The 19726-nt window shown below is 36.0% G+C and overlaps 4 protein-coding genes across 4 annotated transcripts in view; 2 read left to right on the forward strand and 2 right to left on the reverse strand.

Moving 5' to 3' along the window:
• LOC105157466 (ferric reduction oxidase 8, mitochondrial) overlaps positions 1-234 on the forward strand; it is a 3185-nt gene extending 2951 nt beyond the window's left edge. The window contains exon 9 of the mRNA XM_011073874.2: positions 37-234. Within this exon, the coding sequence (XP_011072176.2) occupies positions 37-79 (43 nt within the window). The 3' untranslated portion in view covers positions 80-234. The remainder of the gene's footprint in view (positions 1-36) is intronic.
• LOC105157270 (L-type lectin-domain containing receptor kinase S.1) lies at positions 536-2968 on the reverse strand. Its single transcript, XM_011073639.2, has one exon. It carries the CDS (start codon positions 2708-2710, stop codon positions 722-724), a length of 1989 nt encoding a protein of 662 aa, XP_011071941.1. The 5' UTR covers positions 2711-2968; the 3' UTR covers positions 536-721.
• On the forward strand, positions 7453-9013 carry LOC105157271. The gene is made up of 2 exons (XM_011073640.2): positions 7453-7711; positions 7810-9013. The coding sequence occupies exons 1-2, from the start codon at positions 7570-7572 to the stop codon at positions 8235-8237; spliced, it is 570 nt and encodes a 189-aa protein (XP_011071942.1). The 5' UTR covers positions 7453-7569; the 3' UTR covers positions 8238-9013.
• Positions 17838-19726, reverse strand: LOC105157272 (transcription termination factor 4, mitochondrial; the record flags this gene model as incomplete). Its single annotated transcript, XM_011073641.2, is given in 2 exon segments — positions 17838-18474; positions 19604-19726. Coding segments are annotated over 2 exon segments (279 nt in total), but the record flags the coding sequence as incomplete, so codon positions are not given.

Genomic DNA, 19726 nt, shown 5'->3' on the forward strand with positions numbered 1-19726 from the left:
ACTAGCTCTAGTATCACAGAAGAATGCTAAGTGAAAGAGATCAAACTTCAGTTTTCACTCCTTAAATTTTACACTGTAGAATGAGTGAATCTATGTTTGGATGCTACTAGTTTCAATTTTGCTTATCAATGGTATTGGAATCTCTGTGTATGAAGTGTAACAGATTTCACAGAGAAAGTTGACTAAATGTTCTGCCCCTCTTCCTACATGGACTATTTAACCTTTTGTCGTTAACGTGATTATGGGCGACTTGCATTCACAACGTGTCTTCTAAGAGCCTGCTCAGCCACCATTTTGACATCCTCAATTCTGTTTTACTAAATGAAGTGGAAATAATCTTTACCGTAATATGTACATAAATGCTTGTCTTGATATCTTGGGAGTTGATACTTATTAACAAAAGAAGAAACACCATGCTCATGCCTTCATGCAGATCGGAGATAATTGAAGGTCATGGAACACAGTAAGATTCATGTCTTGGATAACTAGTTAGAATTTCACACTCTAAGGATGTTATGTACACCAGGAAACTCCGTAAGGAAATGGAACACTTTTTTGTTTTCTTATTATAATGTAAAAGAAAATACAAAGTTTATAGTACAATAGTGGCAGGCTCCAAAAAAAGTTGTCTAGTTACAATCCAAATCTCATCAAAACTGTAAGCATTTAAATCCAAATGCCTTGAAACTTCGACGTACAAAACGTACATAGAAATGAATATTCACACCTGCTCTTCAGGCTTAGTCTCCTTCTCTTGTTCATTATCACCACCTTCACCTCCATCAACGAAGCTAGTCGTCGGCGTCAATTCTGACAACAACTCCTTTGGCTCCATCGCTGCATGCTCACCTAACAAAATTGCCGTAACATCCCTCATTGTAGGCCGACGGGAAAGGTCTGGATGGCAACAAGACAAACCGAGTTTCAATACTGCCTCCACCTCCTCCACCTCATACTCCCCCTTGATCCTCTCATCAGCCACCTCTAGTAGCCTTCCATCTACATATTTTTGCCTGACCCAATCGATCAACACTTCCTCATCCTCGCTCGCCACCGCCGTATCAATCGGCCTCCGCCCGCACACCACTTCCAACACCACCACCCCAAAGCTATAAACATCACTAGCCGCGGTCGGTGCAGCCAACGTAACCACCTCCGGTGCCAAGTACCCCAACGTGCCCACGACCCGAGTCGTGTTTGGCACCTCTCCATGTGTATACAACTTTGCTAGGCCAAAATCGCCCAACCTCCCCCGCATGTCACTATCCAACAATACATTGCTTGACTTAATGTCCCTATGAACAACCACCTGATCCCAACCGTGATGTAGATAGTTCAAGCCCTCGGCAACATCCACCAAGACTCTCTTCCTCCCTTCCCAATCCAAAAGGTTATTCGGCTTATCAAAAATCCACTTGTTAAGACTACCGTTAGGCATGTAATCATAAACGAGCATCAACTCATTCCCTTTTCTACACCACCCTCTCATTTGCACTAAGTTCTTGTGCTGCAGCCTCCCCATACTTGAAATCTCAGCCATAAACTCCCTTAACCCCTGTTTAGAGTCGTGGTTAACGCATTTCACCGCCACCTCCATGTTATTAGCTAGTGTCCCTTTGTAGACTTTGCCAAATCCACCAGAGCCAAGCAACTCTTCACTCGAAAATCCCTTTGTAGCCACACTAAGCTCCTCATAAGAATACCTATGAGGCCAATACTCCATCTCCCAATCCTCAATCCCATCATCTTCTTCGTTTTCCCTTCTCCTTTTCCACCAAAACCAGTACACCAAACAACACATGACGACTACGGCCACCAAGCAACCAACTGCAATCCCTGCAGCTGCGCCTGCGGACAACGAAGACGAACCCGAACTCTCTAACATGAAAACGGGTAAACCCGTCGTGTTTATGTCCCTTGCAATCCCAACATCACTAAAACTCCAAGCCAAGACTCTCTGTGCCTCAACCCATTGAGTCTTGGAAGCTGAAAATCCGACAAACATCTCTGGCCCCAAATAATTTGCGATCGTTGGATTCTTGTATGACAACATAGTCCTCGTGGGTCGGGGCATTCCAGCTGGAGCAATTGTCACATTGATTTCATTCTCCGGGCCGTTGAACTCAATCCAGGCATGAATGTTCTGCCCATTTCTCATATCAACAGGTACAAGAGTGCCAGTACTATTGTAATACCCAGCTGTTTCCGTGGTCACGGATTCAATATTGTTGAGGTCGATGCCCACATGGTTTCCATCGGGGTCATTGAATTCCGGGTTCCGACCAGTATCGAATTCGATTGCCAAAAGTGGAGCCACGGACGGCGTCCTGGCGCCGGAGAAAAGCCCAAAATACTGACCCGCAAGCGCGTCGGGCGGGGAAGTGGAGTTGGAAATGACGAAGGCGAGCCCGAAACCCGGACTGGTGGAGATCTCGGGCAGGATCGAGAACACGAACTGAGTTGAAAACGAGGTGGTAATGTTGCTGGAATTGGAGGGCTTGAACGGGATTCTAGCGGGGTAAAAGGCACGACCAAGCGAGAACTGGTTGGAATCATTGGTCAGGCGGATCACCGGCGGCACGAGGCGGGCATCGTCGGTGAGTGTGAGATTAGCTGCGGTGCCAGCGGCGAAGGAGTTGAAGATGAATTCGAGAGCTGAAGCTGGAAGAGCCAACTGGAGGAGCAGGATGAACAGTACCGGAGCCAACATAGCTGGTTGCTCCCTTTTCTCAAGATTTTAGGGGCGGCTCTGAAATCTAGAGTTTCGGTGAAGGTGGTGGAGCTCCGCCGCGATGATTGACTGATAGTTCCATTTTCAGACAAGATAAACTGAATGTTGAATTTTCAATGGTTTGACACTCAACTCATATATTATTGTTAATGTTGCAAGCAAGACTGCAATCTGTTTTTCATTTCCAGCAATTTCTGTTTGTAGTTAGTGGTAATTGATTGACAAATATTTAATTCTTGAAAAACTAATGGTAGGATTTTTTATTCAATTTCAATGATATGGATCACATGGCCAGCTGATTAATACCTATTTATTTATTTATCTGTGTTATTTATTTATCTATGTCGTTAACAATTATCGACAATTTAGAATTCTATTTTGACGAGTATTTTAAATTAGACTAATAGAATTAGTCCACACAAAAATTATTAGGTTATTTGACGTCATCTTAAATTAAAATTCGCGATGCTTAAATTAGTTTTAAGTTCAAGATTATAGGGGTCGCAAAGTGCGATATGATAATAAATGGATACCTGTCATACAAATCCTCCATATATTTATAAACATTTGTGTGTTAGAGATCGTATGAGTTATGTGTCCAATAAATATCCACCGAACGAATTATGAATCAATGACTATAATTCGGGTCATTAGGTTAGATGGGTCAAATGCGACCCAATCCACTCTAAAATACTCAAACACTTAGAAAATTTTGATATTTTTCAGCCTTTAAAGGACATTTTGATCCTTCTAGAACTATTTAATGTATTTCCCCTATCACTATGATTCTCTTCTAGGCCGTCTTGTTTTGTTTGAAAACATAATACACTATCTACTATGTTCTTAGATATATTTAAATTTAAAAGCTGATTAATATATATTAATAATTAATAATTTTAAAATAACTGGGTCAGTTCGTAATAAAGTTCCTCCGATACTCAAATTAAATAGTGCACCACATGATAAGATCATAAATAATTAAGGTTAAAGACACAATAAAAAAAGTTATATGCCTAATGGGACAATTAAAGCTTTCATATGGTCACATTTCATTATTATGCCATGTGTCAATGAGCCAAAGGTTGGGATCTCGAGTTACACGGCAAATCAGGTTGGATTAGGTTGATTCAATTAAATTTGAACAAATAATGTATTCGACTCGATTGGAATGGAATTGAATCATTTACAACCCTAAGATTGAGCTAGACGAGAAACACACAAATGTTGAAATGTATATGGAAAGAAGATTCTCTTGCGAATATCATCATTTGACTACTCAAAAATGGGAATATTTGAATAGTCTAGATGGGGTGGGGTGCTTTCAACTGTGCTCATGCTAGTCTTAGACAAAGCAATCAATCAGCCACATAAATTGAAGTTGGACTTTCCAAATTCAGTTAATTGTGTTTGAATTTTGAATGAATTGAACATTCAGATGCTCTTCAAACTGTTGAATCCTTCAATGTTCATCAAATTCCCATTTTAGGTCTCCTTTTTGAAGTTGGGCTGTAACTATAATTACTCCTTCTTAGGCCCCAACTTTAGCCCATTCCATTAATTAGAGAGGAGAGTTGGAATATATCTCATCTCGTAAAATATTTCCATGTGAGATTTCTTCTTGAATTATATATCTCAAACACATCTCAACTTTATTGATTTGCCTTTGAAAAAATAATATTAAATGATTCTTATTAAAAAAATTTATAGGTTAACGATTTGGAATAATTTAAATTTATAATTTCGAATCTGTCAATCAAAACCAAGTGTTACCGATGTGGGAGAGGGAATATCAATCAACTTTAGCAGACCCAGTTTTTTAATGGGATTTGTCGGGTTGTTTCCTTCCTCCACCTTAATTATGCACAATAACAACTAATAATGTTGCACCTTTACCTTTTATCGATTAAAGACATCGTCACACTAATAATATAACTAACTCAACTTTTTAAAATTAATAAATTATTTTTTTTCTTTCTTTATTTTATCAATATAATCTACTGATTTATATATTTTATTCTTATTTATAATATATTTTAAAGTATAAAAAATTTATTATATACATATAGAAACAAACGTCCCATAATTACTAATTTTAAATTAAAGAAAAAAATATATAAGTCTAAAATAAATGAACAACATCTACTCAAACGTCGCTCACATGTTGCTCCACGCACCCCCATAACTCGTTGTTTTATCACTTTAATCATTTAAACGAATATATCTGGCACATTCTATGTATGTACATAATTTTATATAATATTTTTTAAAATTATATTATTTATTTCTTTTATAAAGTTAAAGAATATCTAAAAAATATATAAAATGAGATATATATTCAAATTAAAGAATGATGAATGGAGAAGAAATGTTAATTAATTATATATATGATATTTCTCATATTTTATATTTAATGAGACTTATACTCGAAAAAAATGATGAATCCACCAACTACACCAATAATACCAACTAATTATTTTGTCAATTATTTCTCATAACCAATTTAAATAATCACAATCTCATTCTCTCAATCTCCACCAAATCTCTAACATAATTATTCAATTAGTAAATTGCATTAACAGTCCTTGAAATTAAGTTAAAATACAGAAATGCTTCATATTCTTTACGAAAATTATAGCTGCATCCTATGAGGGGCGTTGATATAATATGTAAACTTTTACTTTTGAATAGGAGGTATAATTTACAATTATAACCCCTATATATGTCTATAATTATGTAATAATGAAGGGATGTTTATGTATTTTAATATAACTTTAGGGGGTCTCGATATTGTTGAAAGTGAAACAACTCACAATATGAAAATTTGAAAATGAAAAGAGTAACGACAATTGGGTGGGGCCCAAAGCTACCATAAAAACGTTCGACTTAAGGAAAAAGCGTTAAAGAAAACTACAGAAAAGGCGGTTAGTCGTGTGAAGGGGGAGGGGATTGGCCTGAACCGACATCAGCCGAAACGGGCGGGTGCTGTGGGCCCCGTTTCTGAAACACGGGTTACCCCGCAACTGCCAAGGCGTTTAGATTCCACGTGGCGCCCGAATAGGGGCGTGCTACTGGGATCCTTTGTGAGGATTCCACCTCATTTGTAATTACTGCCACTAATCTCAGCCCCACTGGACCATACCCACCCCCCTTTTCTGCTTTTGCCTTTCTCCATGAGGCCTGTTTGGTTTTAACAAATAAATTTGCAATTAATTTATTTGAGTCAGGTTCTTAATAAACTCAATTTTTTAATATTTGATTTTTTTCTTTTCTTCAAAAATTTGGTTAGAATCGTAATTAAATTTTTTTAATAATCTCTCAATTACAATTTACCTACGTTTCTCTCTCTCTCTCTCTCTAGATTTATTTTTATCACGAATTTTTATAATTTAATAAACTCACTATTATAATTTATTTTTTTCGTTTTACCTCACTCCACGTTTTGTTCTTTTTGAACTTGTTATTTCTCATCTTCTCACCCAGTACTTGTTTTATTTCTCAATTTTTTTCTCTTCATTTCACGCCAGAAACCCTTTTTATATAATTGTTGGGTCACGTGCAACAATGACTAATTTTTTAATAAAAAATAATTTTAAATATTCATTAATAAAAATAAAAAATAAAATTTGAGGATATTTTAGTTAACACAGCTCTGGCAACAAAATATAATTATCCTAATTAAATTACATTTAATAGTAATTTTAAAGTAAAACAATGATACTATCACGTATTATTTAATTTTTTTATATTTAAGTCGGACGTAGTCAATTATCTGACTTTCCCGAATCTAATATCACTTATTCCCAGATATTTCACCTGATTTATGGAAAATTTGATCTAAATACGGTTTGATAATATTCAATTTAATCGCAATGTATAATTGTAATTATCAAGTAATTAATCACATTTTCTTGAAATTGCACACTAATTACATGCAGGTATAAATGCATTTAGTACTATTTGATTAGTGGGATTTGGATGAACCCAATCTGAATTATTATTTTTGTCCGATTCAATATTAAATAAATATTACAATTGAAACTATATTTTCAAGTCTCATTCTTTACCACAATAATGCACCAAAAATTATATTAAAATTTAAATATATTTTAGAGCACAAAAGTGGAATTAGCTCATGATATTTAAATAAACAACAAATAATTATTAAAATTTTAGTCCAAGAAACCATCATCATCTATTTTCTTTTTGCCCTTTTTGATAAATAACAATCAAACCCATAATTGGTTGCGTTTTTATTTTTCAGCGAAAGATATATGATAAAAATATATATATGAATCAGTTGATGAGATTGTATTTTTTATTATTAGCAGTGCTGAAATAAGTACATTTTTTTTTATATTTGAATGGAATCAATACTATTATGAAAAAAATGTATCTATTAATTTATAAAGTTAATGATTGAAATTTTTTATATTTATTGAGAACAATAGTAAAATAAAATATATTTTTATTTAAAAAATTGAAAAGGAAAATACAACCAAATAAGGTAATAATTCCAAGAAATTAGTGGTTTCATATTTTTGAGGTTATCCATCTGACGCTACCAAACAGACCCTAACTTGGGGTTTGGAAATACCCCAAAAACGAATATCCGAATAACTAAGTAAGAATGGTCACAAATGCCTCTCCGTGTTGAATTTTTTAAGTTTCGGAAATTTGAAGACTTCAAGGCACGCCAATTTTTCTTCTATAAATACCACCCCAGCTCTTTGCCTCTGGTTCTTGAAGGTGCCACTGCCAGCCATAGTCTTCAGCATCTTCTCTCTCTATCCTAGGGTTTCCCTCTCATCGCCGTTTTCTATCTCATACTCAAATCAAAGATGAACCAGAAATTGAACTCTACCATCAAGTTCCTCTACAGCTACGGTGGTAAGATCGTGCCCCGCTCCTCTGACGGCAAGCTCCGATACGTCGGCGGGTACACCCGTGTCCTATCCGTCGATCGTTCTATTACATATGCAGGTGCTTAGTGGAGACCCTTTTTTGTTTTTTTTTAAAATTTCTATTCTGTGGTGCTTGTTTCTTGTGAAATTGAAGTTGTTTTTGGTTGAATTTTACAGAGCTGATGGTGAAATTTGGGGAATCGAGTGGATCCTCCGTGAGTTTGAAGTGTAAGCTACCGAGCGAAGATCTGGATGTTTTGGTTTCAGTCAAATCAGATGAAGATCTTCGGAGTGTGATGGAAGAGTACGAGAGAGAGTCTCCGGATGCGAAAATTAGAGCTGTGCTTTTTCCGAGCAATTGCACGAAGAAAGTTTCTCCGCCGTCGTCTCCTATGTCGTGCTTCGATTTCCCGTCCGCTCCGCTGCCTCCACGCGTAAAAGCTCCCTCAGCTGCATGCTATTACGCAGCTCAACCATATGTTGGTTCACACCGTTGTTCACTTCCGGCCGTTGGATACCCTGTCACCACCGGAAAATACCGTTGCTATGAGTCAAGAAGTCCGAGGCATTTCCACCATGTGCCCCAGCGGAATAATTCCCATTAGTAGCATAGGGAATTTCGATTTTGGGGAGTGCTGCTTCGATTTCTTTTTCTTCTCTAAATGACAAACTGAAAAAAAAAAAAAAATTATACCGTAAATCTACACCTGAGAATACGAAGAGTTTCTAAAATTCATTTAATCCAGAACACCGAACCCCAGAATTTTTCCTGGTTGGATTGTACATTGCACCCGAATTCATGAATCAATTCATTCAGATTCGAGGTTGGGATTTATTCTTATCCAAGGCTATAGACGGAACTTGAATTTGCAGCAAATGATTTTCCCCCTCTTTCCTCAATCTTAGCTGCATTTGGACACAGCCGTTACAGGACAATGAATAGCGTAATCCTCTCGGTCGTCACTGGCCCCGTGAACTGTTCTTTCGCGTCTCGTCCACGTGACGCGGAACGGTCAGTCATGGTTCAAGGCCTCCGTTGACACCCGTCGTAGCGTGGCGTGGGGTTCACGGGGGTTACCTGTTTTACCTTGGTGTTTCCTGTTTGCAGGTATCCGCCCGGCGGTTGTGCGTAGGACGAGGACAAGCTGTTGGGGGAAGAATATAATTATTTTTAGTTCGCTAATTAAATCCTGTTTATTCGTTAGTGTTATGTTATTAATTATTGATGATATGTTTCGTTTTTCTTGAATTGCAGTTCAGAAACGGCTGGAATGGAGTCTCTGTCGCACACAGCCTGGTGATTGGACTGAAGTAATCAGCAAACCGTAAAGTAATTATCATTCAGCACCTACTCAAAAAAAAAAAAAAAAAAAAAAAAAAACTATTAACTAATCGGGGGAATTTTGCCACCTTCTCCCTAAACTAACCGAGCTTGAGAGTAGTCATTTTAATTAACTTCTTAACCATATAATATTCAGTTCTTTGAATAACGTAAACATCAAAAAGCAGGTCTAATATCTTACAGGTTTTTTGGTTAATAAAGAAGGGGCAAAATGATATTGAATTCCCAAGTCGGATCTCATTATATAAAAGATTATTTATTTTTTTAAAAAAATTAGGCTAAATTATAACAACCTTTCATAAGTTTTGATATAATTATGAATATTTTTTCGTTATTTAAAAAATTATTAATATTTTTATAATTGGAACGATCTTTTAATAATTAGCTTAATCTATTAGGTTTTTATTCATTTTTTATGATAAATCGATCAAAATGGTGTTGAGGATTCATAACTATAAATTTGTTTAGTTTTGAAAAAATTATTTTTTTATGGGTTGAGTGGATAGTTTTTTATAAATTTATATATTTTTTTCATCCATTTCGTTCATACATCTTTTCAAAAATTATATAATTTACAAACATGTGAGATATTTGTGATTTACAGAATGAGGGAGTATTTATAATTATGTTAAATTTTAGAAGAGATTGGTGTGATTTATTCTAAAATTATATGTACTTAAGCAATAAATATAACTTTTTAAAATTATAAATTTTTTTGTCTAGTATCAAGGATGTTGATGGAATTTAGTTTTAAAAAGAATTGGATAAATAAGGTTTTAATACTTGTAGATTCAGTCATAGAAATCACAGGAACAATTCTTAAGATTAGACTAATTATATTTATATTTTTTATTTTTTTATAATATAAAATCAAAAGATATCGACGTAATTGCTTTCTATTTTATTTGGTAAAAAATGGTCAATGAGGTTTAATTTAACGAGCAAAGCTGAATTCTTATAATTTTAAAGATGATGAATGCGGATCATATCATATGCATATGCATAGAATGTTATTTTATTACACAATAAATATTATTTAAATTTGATATTATATTAATATAATTGATGATAGTATTATTATTTGGGTTAATAAAAAAGGGTGAAGATTGGGGTTTTGGTGGTAGTGGTTGAAAGAAAGAAAGAGAATGATGAGGTGGGTATAATAAGGATGAGTTAGGCACGCAATGCAAGTTGGGCAAGTAGGAATCTCAAGTTGAGTGTATGATTACGACATCTTGGTGGCGATTACGTGCCATTCACCCATATCCTCAACCCTCCCTTCCTTGTGCTTCAACCCCTAATTTCATCAACTTTTCCTCATTAGCTGGACAACTTTGTTCAGAAATAATTGCACTATCTTTGGTTTCATTTTTCGATAATTTTCAAAACAAGACAAAACACATTTATGTTTGCTTCTTTGTTTTCACATTTTATTTATGTGTTTTATTATTTTTGAATTTTTATATATAATATATATATACACACTTATATATATAACTATAATATAAAAAAAATATGATTTGATAATGAACAGTAATTTTTTTTTAAAAAAAATACAACATTAAATATACAATATTTATATATATACATATTTATATATAAAAAATATATCAAAGAGACATTATTTGACGGTAAATAGTGACTTTGTCTCTCAAAATTTCAACAACATACACTATTTATTTTAAAATATTTTAAGTTATCTCTAAAAATGAATTCAAATATACATTCTATCTCTAACACACACTTATTTATCTTTATTTTTCTCTCTCTATCTCTAAAACACAAAACAAAATACTCCAAAAATAAAACCAAACATAATGTATAATTGTATTTTTCAAGAATAATGAGGACGTAACTGATAATATCATGTTAAGGTGTTTGTGATATATGTGATCCAAAATCATGTTTCTAGAGGGATGTTTTGATTTGACAGTAGATTTACTCATTATCATCTCTTAATTGTACAAAATATCGTACCGTAGCAAAGGCATATTATTTTAGGGAACAAATATTATGAATGAATCCCCTGTGGTTACAGCCTACCCATACATTTCTTTAGGGGTATTTTTTTTTTTTTTTTGGGTTTTGCATTGACAGCTATAATCTCAAAGAATGTAATTTTAATTTTGAAAGAAATAATTTCTTTGTGAATTTAAACCTAACTTCAAGAAATTTCAATAGAATTTACCCCCATGCTTTTTTTTTCCCTTAATTTTTCTTAGCATTTTACATCAATTCAAATAATAAATCAATATATTAAGAACAATAAACAGTAAATTACAACAATTTTCGATTCAATCTATACATCAATACAATTATAAATCAAATGAGATAAACACTCAAATTTTCAAATTCATTCATAAGACCTCCAACAATTAATACATGCGGTGTTATATATTATATGGGGGGAGAAGGTGTGGAAATACCAAACAGAAAACATAATTGATTGAGAGAAAAAGATGGAAACAGTCATGAATTCTTCTCTATTCACCAGAATGTTGTTACAAATATGAAAACAGAGGAAGAAGACGACTGTTTTAAATAACAGAGCCTCCAAAAATCTAACTAATCCACAACAACCACATCAGATGATGTGGACCAATACAAAGGCAAATAAATGACTGGAGGATGACTGTACAATGCCCAACTAACTAAGCTAAATAACGCAATATAAGAAACACAAATGTTGCAGGCTCAAGACAACGTCATCCTTGATCAAGAAGGTCTGAAGCAACTCCAGCACCTTCAGCAACTGTCGTCTGCAAATGAACATCCACATCCATAATCACAGCAGCCATTGAAGAAGAAGATATTCCAACATCCCCCCACAAGTGGGACTAGGGGCAAAGGACACGAGTCCCAACTTGGACAAAAAAGAGCTGAACAACTTCAATGGTAAAGCCTTTGTGAACACATCTGCAAGTTAGGTGAAGCTGCGAATGAGCACAGGGGCAATAAAGCCAGCCTTGTAAGCATCACGAACAAGGTGGCAATCAATCTCAATGTGCTTGGTGCATTCGTGAAACACAGAATTCGCAAGAATGTGAAGCGCGGTCTTGTTATCACAAAAGAGAGACACAAGCAGAGACAATGAGACACCAAAATCTTCCAGCAAAAATGACAACCAACGCAGCTCACAAACTGTTGCTGCCAAACTACGATATTCTGCCTCTTCAGAAGAGCGAGAGACTGTCGATTGCTTCTTAGTTTTCCACGAGATAAGAGCTCCCCCAAGAAAGATACAGAAACCGGTCAATGAACGCCTAGAATCAGAACACGATGCCCAATCGACATCGCAATAACCTTGAAGGTCCAAATAGTTAACAACAGGCAAAAGAAACCCAAGCGAAGGGCATCCTTTAAGGTATCTAACCACGTGGAGAGCAGTATTCCAATGGGCATCGCAAGGGTGATTGAGGTACTGGCTTAACTGCTGCACAGAATGGGAAATATTAGGTCTAGTAAAACTCAAATAGAGCAGTCGTCCCACTAAACGTCTGTACGAATCTGGAGTTTGAAGCAGAGCACCTGTATCTGAGGCCAATTTGAGACCTGCTGGAAAAGGCGTGGCCACAGATTTTGCCTCCAACAAACTGGTGTCGGTAATGATATCAAGCACATATTTGGTCTGTGATAAGTAAATCCCATCAGAATTCCGTGCAATCTCTAATCCCAAGAAGTAATGAGCATCTCCCATGTCTTTAATAGTGGACAAATTATGTAAATAGGACTTCACTCTTTGTAATTCATCAACACAGTTACCAGCTAGTAGAATGTCGTCTACGTATACGAAGAGGGAAATCAACCCACGTTCAGTGTGAAGCAAAAATAAGTAGTGGTCGTGTGCACACTGAGTAAAACCAAATTGCTGTAGCTTCAATGTCAACTCAACGTTCCATTGGTGCGAAGCCTGCTTCAACCCGTACAAGGACCTCTCTAGCTTGCACACCAGTCCTAAATCTACATTATAACCAGCAGGAGGGAGCACGTAGATGTCTTCATCTAAATACCCGTGGAGGAATGCGTTATTCACATCTAGCTGCTGAAGCACCCAACCTTTTGTTGCCGCAAGAGCGAGGAAAAGGCGTACCGTTACAGCCTTCGTCACTGGGAAAAAGCTCTCAGTGAAATTAACTCCTTCGACTTGATTATATCCTTTAGCAATGAGGCAAGCTTTATGTCGTTCAATCCTGCCATCTGCTCGCAATTTCGTCTTGAACATCCACTTACTACCAATGCTCGCTTGCCAGGTGGAAGAGGTGTTAGTATCCAAGTGTGATTTTTTTCCAGAGCTTGAATCTCTGCATCCATCGCGTCCCTCCATTCGGGAAACTGAGTTGCTTCTAAAAAAGAACGTGGTTCCTGCACAATTGACAGAGAAGCTATAAAGGAATTGTATGCAGGAGAAGCAGAATGCAAGATAGAAGAGTCGTGTTGATACACAAAGTCATTAAGCCACCATGGTTTTTGACTCACTCTAGTGGACCTACGAGGAGGTAACACGGCAGAAGATGTAATTTCTGCAGGTAAATGAGCAGGAGATACTTGAGATCCCGTGTTATGTGGTGAAACAGAGTTAACACGTGAAGAACTATATGGAAACAAGGTGGTATTATCAGTACTTGCAGTGACCGTAGGAAGGGGGCAATCAAGAGTATCCTTAAAGCTGTTGTCATCATAAGGAAATATCTCTTCATGGAAGATCACATCCCTAGAGGTAAAGAGGGTGTGATCTTCTAAATCATAAACTCTATATCCTTTCTGCGTCATGGAATAACCCAAAAAAACACACTTGTGGGCTCTTTTATGGAACTTAGTTTTGTGAGGACTTAAGTTCGTAGCAAGACATAGACAACCGAATGTCTTAAGATGTGAATAGGTAGGAGCATACCCAAATAACCTTTGAAAAGGAGTGTTCCATCCTAAGTTTTGAGAAGGTGTTCTGTTAATGATGTAAGTGGCAGCTAGAATGCAATCCCCCAGAATTTAAGCGGAAGAGAGGCTTGAAATAAGAGTGCCCGTGCAACATTAAGTAAGTGCCTATGTTTCCTTTCTACCCTCCCATTTTGTTGAGGAGTGTATGTACATCAAGTTTGGTGAATTATGCCATGTTTTTCACAAAAATTTTTGCAGTTCTGGTTGATAAACTCTGAGCCATTATCCGAGCGTAAGACTTTTATTTTAGTTTCAAATTGTCTTTCAACCATAGCTGCGAAGGTGGAGAGAGTTGCAGCAACTTGTTCCTTATGTTTAATAAGATATGTTCACTTTGAAGTCTGGAATAAAAAATACAGAAGTGAGGGAGAGCTTATCTGTGATTCTCACGACTCCAATGTAAGAAACTGTCGTTTTAGTTCCATCGGGTAAATGAACAAAATGTGTATATGATGGAATGGAATAAGATTCAAAACCCGATAAAGATGCGCATACATGGTTTGTAGCTCCTAAGTCAATTATCCAGTCACTAATATTCAATACAGAAGGCTCAAGAGTGTTACCTGCGAATTGTTCTTCATATTGTACATAATTTGTGAAGTGAGAAATTGGATCTGAAGGTTCTTCCTTTTGTTTGACCAGTTTCAATAGTTCAGCTACCAAGTCTGTCACATCATATTTCTTCTCACTGTTTGAAGCTAGATTTTCCATTTTATTCACTGCTCTAGCCTCCAAATTTCCAGAAAAATTGAAGTTACCCCCAGGCTGCCTTTTCTTATCATTCAATGTCTTGAACCACTCTGGAGTTCCATGCAATTGAAAACATGTATCACGCAAATGTCCTGTTTTATGACAATGCGTACACACCATAGACCGTTTGTCCACAAACGGCTTCCATTTCTGCATTTGTTTATGTATCCCTTCCCTTCTGTTTTCTCTCAAAGTGACCTGGTAAGCAGAGTTATTAGTGTTGTCTGTAAGCTGAATTTGCACGTTCCTTTGCTGCTCAACAGCAAAGACCATTGAAAAAACCTTTTCCGGATCTGGCAGTGGGTCTAACATCAGTAGCTTGCTCTTTTCTTTGTCAAAATTCTCATGGAGCCCCATGAGAAATTGCATCAACTGCATTGACGAGTACATCTCTCCTATGGCCTTGTTGATGCCACAATTACAGCCTCCACAAGTGCATTTGGGAGAAGGAGACAAACAGAACAATTCGTTCCACAACTTTCTTATTTTCGTTAGGTAAGATGTCAAAGTCATATCACCTTGCGAGATAGACGAGATCTCGCGATGTATCTGATAGATCATTGGAGCACTGCTCCGTCCATATCTAGTTTGAATTTCTAGCCATAATTCTCTTGAAGAACTTACATACATGAAAGCTTCCACTATCTCCTTCGAAATCGAGTTCTAGAGCCAAGACGTTACCATGAGATCCGCTCTTCTCCACTATTCAAATAGAGCGGAACCTGCTGGTGGCTTAGGAAATGATCCATCTATGAAGGCGAGCTTCATCTTGCATCCTAGAGCTACATATACAGGTCTACTCCAAGTTAGGTAGTTGGAACCAATTAAGGGTGTAGACGGCAGCACAAAGCTGGAATTGTCGGAAGGATGAAGATACAGAACATCCTTCTGGTACTGATCCTCTGCCACTGTTGGAATATCCGCCATTTCGAATCACCGTCAATGTGTATCTATGTTGTGTTTCAGATAATTGAGAAATGTATCTAGAGACCTTCAAGAAGAAGGCTCTGATACCATGTGGAAATACCAAACAGAAAACATAATTGATTGAGAGAAAAAGATGGAAACAACAATGAATTCTTCTCTATTCACTAGAATGTTGTTACAGATATGAAAACAGAGGAAGAAGACGACTGTTTTAAATAACAGAGCCTCCAAAAATCTAACTAATCCACAACAACCATATCAGATGATGTGGACCAATACAAAGGCGAATAAATGACTGGAGGATGACTGTACAATGCCCAACTAACTAAGCTAAAAAACGCAATATAAGAAACACGCTTGTTGCAGGCTCAAGACAACGTCATCCTTGATCAAGAAGATCTGAAGCAACTCCAGCACCTTCAGCAACTGCAGTCTGCAAATGAACATCCACATCCATAATCACAGCAGCCATTGAAGAAGAAGATATTCCAACAGAAGGTAATTTATCTTCTTGTAATATTACAAATGTACAAATTATCTTCCTATATAACAATTTACTCCATATACTTTTTAAAATGCAACAATTTACCCCCCTCCCTCTCCCCATATTCTCTAAAATGAAACAATATATCTCTTAAACAAGTGAATAAATTATAATTTTTTTTATAGAGAAATAATTTATTCATTTATAATATCACAGATGAATAAATAAAATATATTAAACTCAGTTATAAAGGTTTCAATATTTCCAATAGTACCAAGATTTTATTGTCATGAAGAGTAAAAGACAAAAATACTTCCCTGATAGCAATTGGTGGAAAAAGGAAAAAGAATGAATGAGAATATGGGTGAAACCTGAAAGTGAGCAAAGTGCATACTATTCTGGAAAAATGATAACTGTATTTAACTCTTTAATTTTTAAATGAAATGTGTATAGAATCTTTGACCAAATAATAGGAGAGGGGAAGTTCTTACCATATATCAAAAAGCCCGGAAAGGGAGGTGTATGATTCCATTTGTATTCCAGAATAGTATGCACTTTGCTCACTTTCAGGTTTCACCCATATTCTCATTCATTCTTTTTCCTTTTCCCCACCCCTTTTTCCATCAATTGCTATGGGGGCAGTATTACATTTCTTAGTTTATAGGGTAATTGTTACATGATAAATAGTTTAGAGGGCAAAGTATATTTTATCCCATTAAATTATTTTCTATTTAAATTTTTTAATAATTGAAGAATTTAAATTAAATATTATAAATTAATATATAATACATACGCAATAAATATAATAGAAACGACAACACATATATGCTCTTCGAAAGAAACTAAAAAATGTATACGCTTAATCAAAAGTTCAATATGTAGAAAAAAATAAATAAATATATTTTATCATATTTTTTAACGAAAATATATTCAAAAAGTTGATATGTAAGTATTTTATTTTTATCTAAAAGAATAAATAGTTAACAAATTAATTTTATAACCAAATTAATAAAAAAAAATTTATGAATTTTTTTGTGTAGTTATTGTACCCATTCATCACTTAACTTTGAACTTTAAAATATAATAGAATTCGACTATTTAATTCACTGGTTATGTTTTACTTTATTATAATTAAAAGATATTTTTTCAATTAAAAAACATTAATTAAATTTAAAATGTGAAATTATTTGAACTAAATATACCTATATATATAATATAAGGGCAATATTGTCCGTAAATTTAATTTTAAAGAGTAAGTATTACATTTGTTAGTTTAAGAATAAATGTTACATAAAAAATAATTCAAGGGGGCAAAATATATTTTACACTAAATGAAATTATCCCTAAATGGTATGTTTCATGGGTTTGACTGGTGTGGTGGAGGTGGATGCGAAGAACATCATAGCTGTTCCTCGAATTTTGGTAGCGGCTCCACAGATTTGTAAAGCCCATTGTTGGGGGCGTCATATGGGATCATTCCATCCATGGCAACCCAGAGAAAGGTCTAGACATGTGCACATGTCTGAAAACAAACGACACAGAGCGCCTTTCATCATGTGCAGACGATAAACCAGACATGCAACAAACACCCATATAATGTTTCAAGACAATCTGCAAGATATAAAGTGACATGTTCCAGGACAAGAATCTCAACCCAGATGCGTAGTAGCTCCTATTAAGAGCCATGTTCATGAACGACATATGAATGCAGGGGATGGCACTAACTTTCTCAAAAGGACACGGAGGAAAAAGTCCAAGATCGAGGAATCAAGAGAAAACAGATGGTATCATTGATTTTGATCTCCCTATGAATAAGAATGTTCTTGAGATCATTCAATAATACAATACAGCTTTTAAATCAACTATTGCACAATAAACATACCAGCATGGTACATGAACAACCTGATCAAGCACAACAACACCCACATTCTGCAAAGAGAGGTTAGCACAGATGAGGCCCTGTAACTAAGGTCTGTAAAGAACATTGCTTTCTATTGTCCCAGAAAGAACGTCTGCTTGCACTGTGTCATCACACAAACATATTTCATGGAGCTGAAATGATCTCATACAAGTTGTAGCTGAGACATCATTAGCACTGCCACTGAGTGACTTGTAGACTGGATGCAGGAAAAAGATATTGAAAGGCAGAAGCTATGATTACAAGTGAAGTAACAAGCAAAATTTGTTCAAGATTCAGTACATTAACAATTCCAGCATTTATACAGCTGAAGCAGGCATGTGATGTACTTCAACCGGTTTCCTGCTCAAATTCATCACCTTCGGACTCCTCTGCATTGTCAGCATCATCATCATCGGCATCATTATCAAAATCTTCTTTATCGTTATCAACAGTGGTTTTCCCAATAATGATTATGTTGCTATTCGCCTTTCTGATTTCATTGCACTGCATAAGTAGGAAAGCCGAATGAAGATAAATAAGGAACAAATGCTACTAGTTTAAGCGGATTCTATTTTTCTATAAGAAAATGAGGGCCTGATGAGATGCAATGAACGGAATGGAGTTAGAACTGAGATGATTGGCTATCGAGTTTCAGTAGTTTCAACGGAAGAGTACAGTGGAGCTGCAGTTAGATAAAAGCTAGTATAATAAAGGTGCTCTTGTCGAGTCACACTGTTGAAGGGCTATTACAGATTGGCGTAACCAATTCTCAGTTTCTGTACAGTAATATAATAAACTCAACATAAATGATCATGGAGCTTCCATTGACGAATAAAATGACAAATACAACGAAGTTGCCATTCAAGAAACAATTTTAAACTGCTGCCTATAAGAAGTGAATCATATGAAAACTATTATGCAAGTTTGAGCTAAGCTCAATTTCCTTCAACCTCAGGACGCAAATAGAGCGATCTAAGTCTTTTACAGAATGCTCAGTTTCATTCTTGATTTCACTTTTAAAAGAACGGTTACTCCCAGCACCGCAACCGGATCCCCATTTGCACTAGTTGCTCTGCAGCCACAGTTGCATTCAAGCTCCTCATAACATAAACCACTAAGATTTAACCACAAATTCGCAACAACAAATGCATTCAAATTCACACTACCAACTTTGATCTTTCTATATTTACATAATCTAGATAAAATTTCTCTTTAGCTTCACGTTTACAGCTTGACAACAATTGCTTCTCCTCTTATGTATGATTCTTGATTAAATCAGTACCTTAGAGACATTTCACTTCCACTGGTGTAAAAAGAGAGCAAACATGTTAAAATCAGGATGAAGCTCCTCATGCAGGGAGGTTTACGAACTAAACCTGTGATTTTATCCTATCCACTTAGATTAAAAGCCGAGAGAAGCAAAAAGGTAGTCCAGCACACAGCCGAACTCCACATCAAACGGATTGAACGCGACGGTCAGCGTCACACACAAAGACACATTCATCGACGAAAAATTCAAACTTTCAAAGACAAAAAATATTCACAATTAGGGTTCACAAATTAGCATAAATTCCAAACACTTGAGCTCGTGATACTATAAGCTAGGAGATGAAGAAGAATTAGCGATGAAAACCTTGTCTTCGTACTCGGATTCTTCCATGGCGAGGAGGAGCTCGTCGTTCTGTGGCTGGGGCCACTGCGCCGGAAGCAGATACGACGTCGGAATGACCCGGGTCGACCATGGGTACTGGGTCAT

The sequence above is a fragment of the Sesamum indicum genome, linkage group LG3 (genome assembly GCF_000512975.1).
Source record: "Sesamum indicum cultivar Zhongzhi No. 13 linkage group LG3, S_indicum_v1.0, whole genome shotgun sequence".
NCBI lineage: Eukaryota > Viridiplantae > Streptophyta > Magnoliopsida > Lamiales > Pedaliaceae > Sesamum > Sesamum indicum.

Coding starts and splice junctions, on each gene's coding strand:
- LOC105157271 (XM_011073640.2), top strand. CDS start 7,570: ATGAACCAGAAATTGAACTCTACCATCAAGTTCCTCTACAGCTACGGT. Junction 7,712..7,809: donor TCGTTCTATTACATATGCAG/GTGCTTAGTGGA, acceptor TGAATTTTACAG/AGCTGATGGTGAAATTTGGG.
- LOC105157270 (XM_011073639.2), bottom strand. CDS start 2,710: ATGTTGGCTCCGGTACTGTTCATCCTGCTCCTCCAGTTGGCTCTTCCA.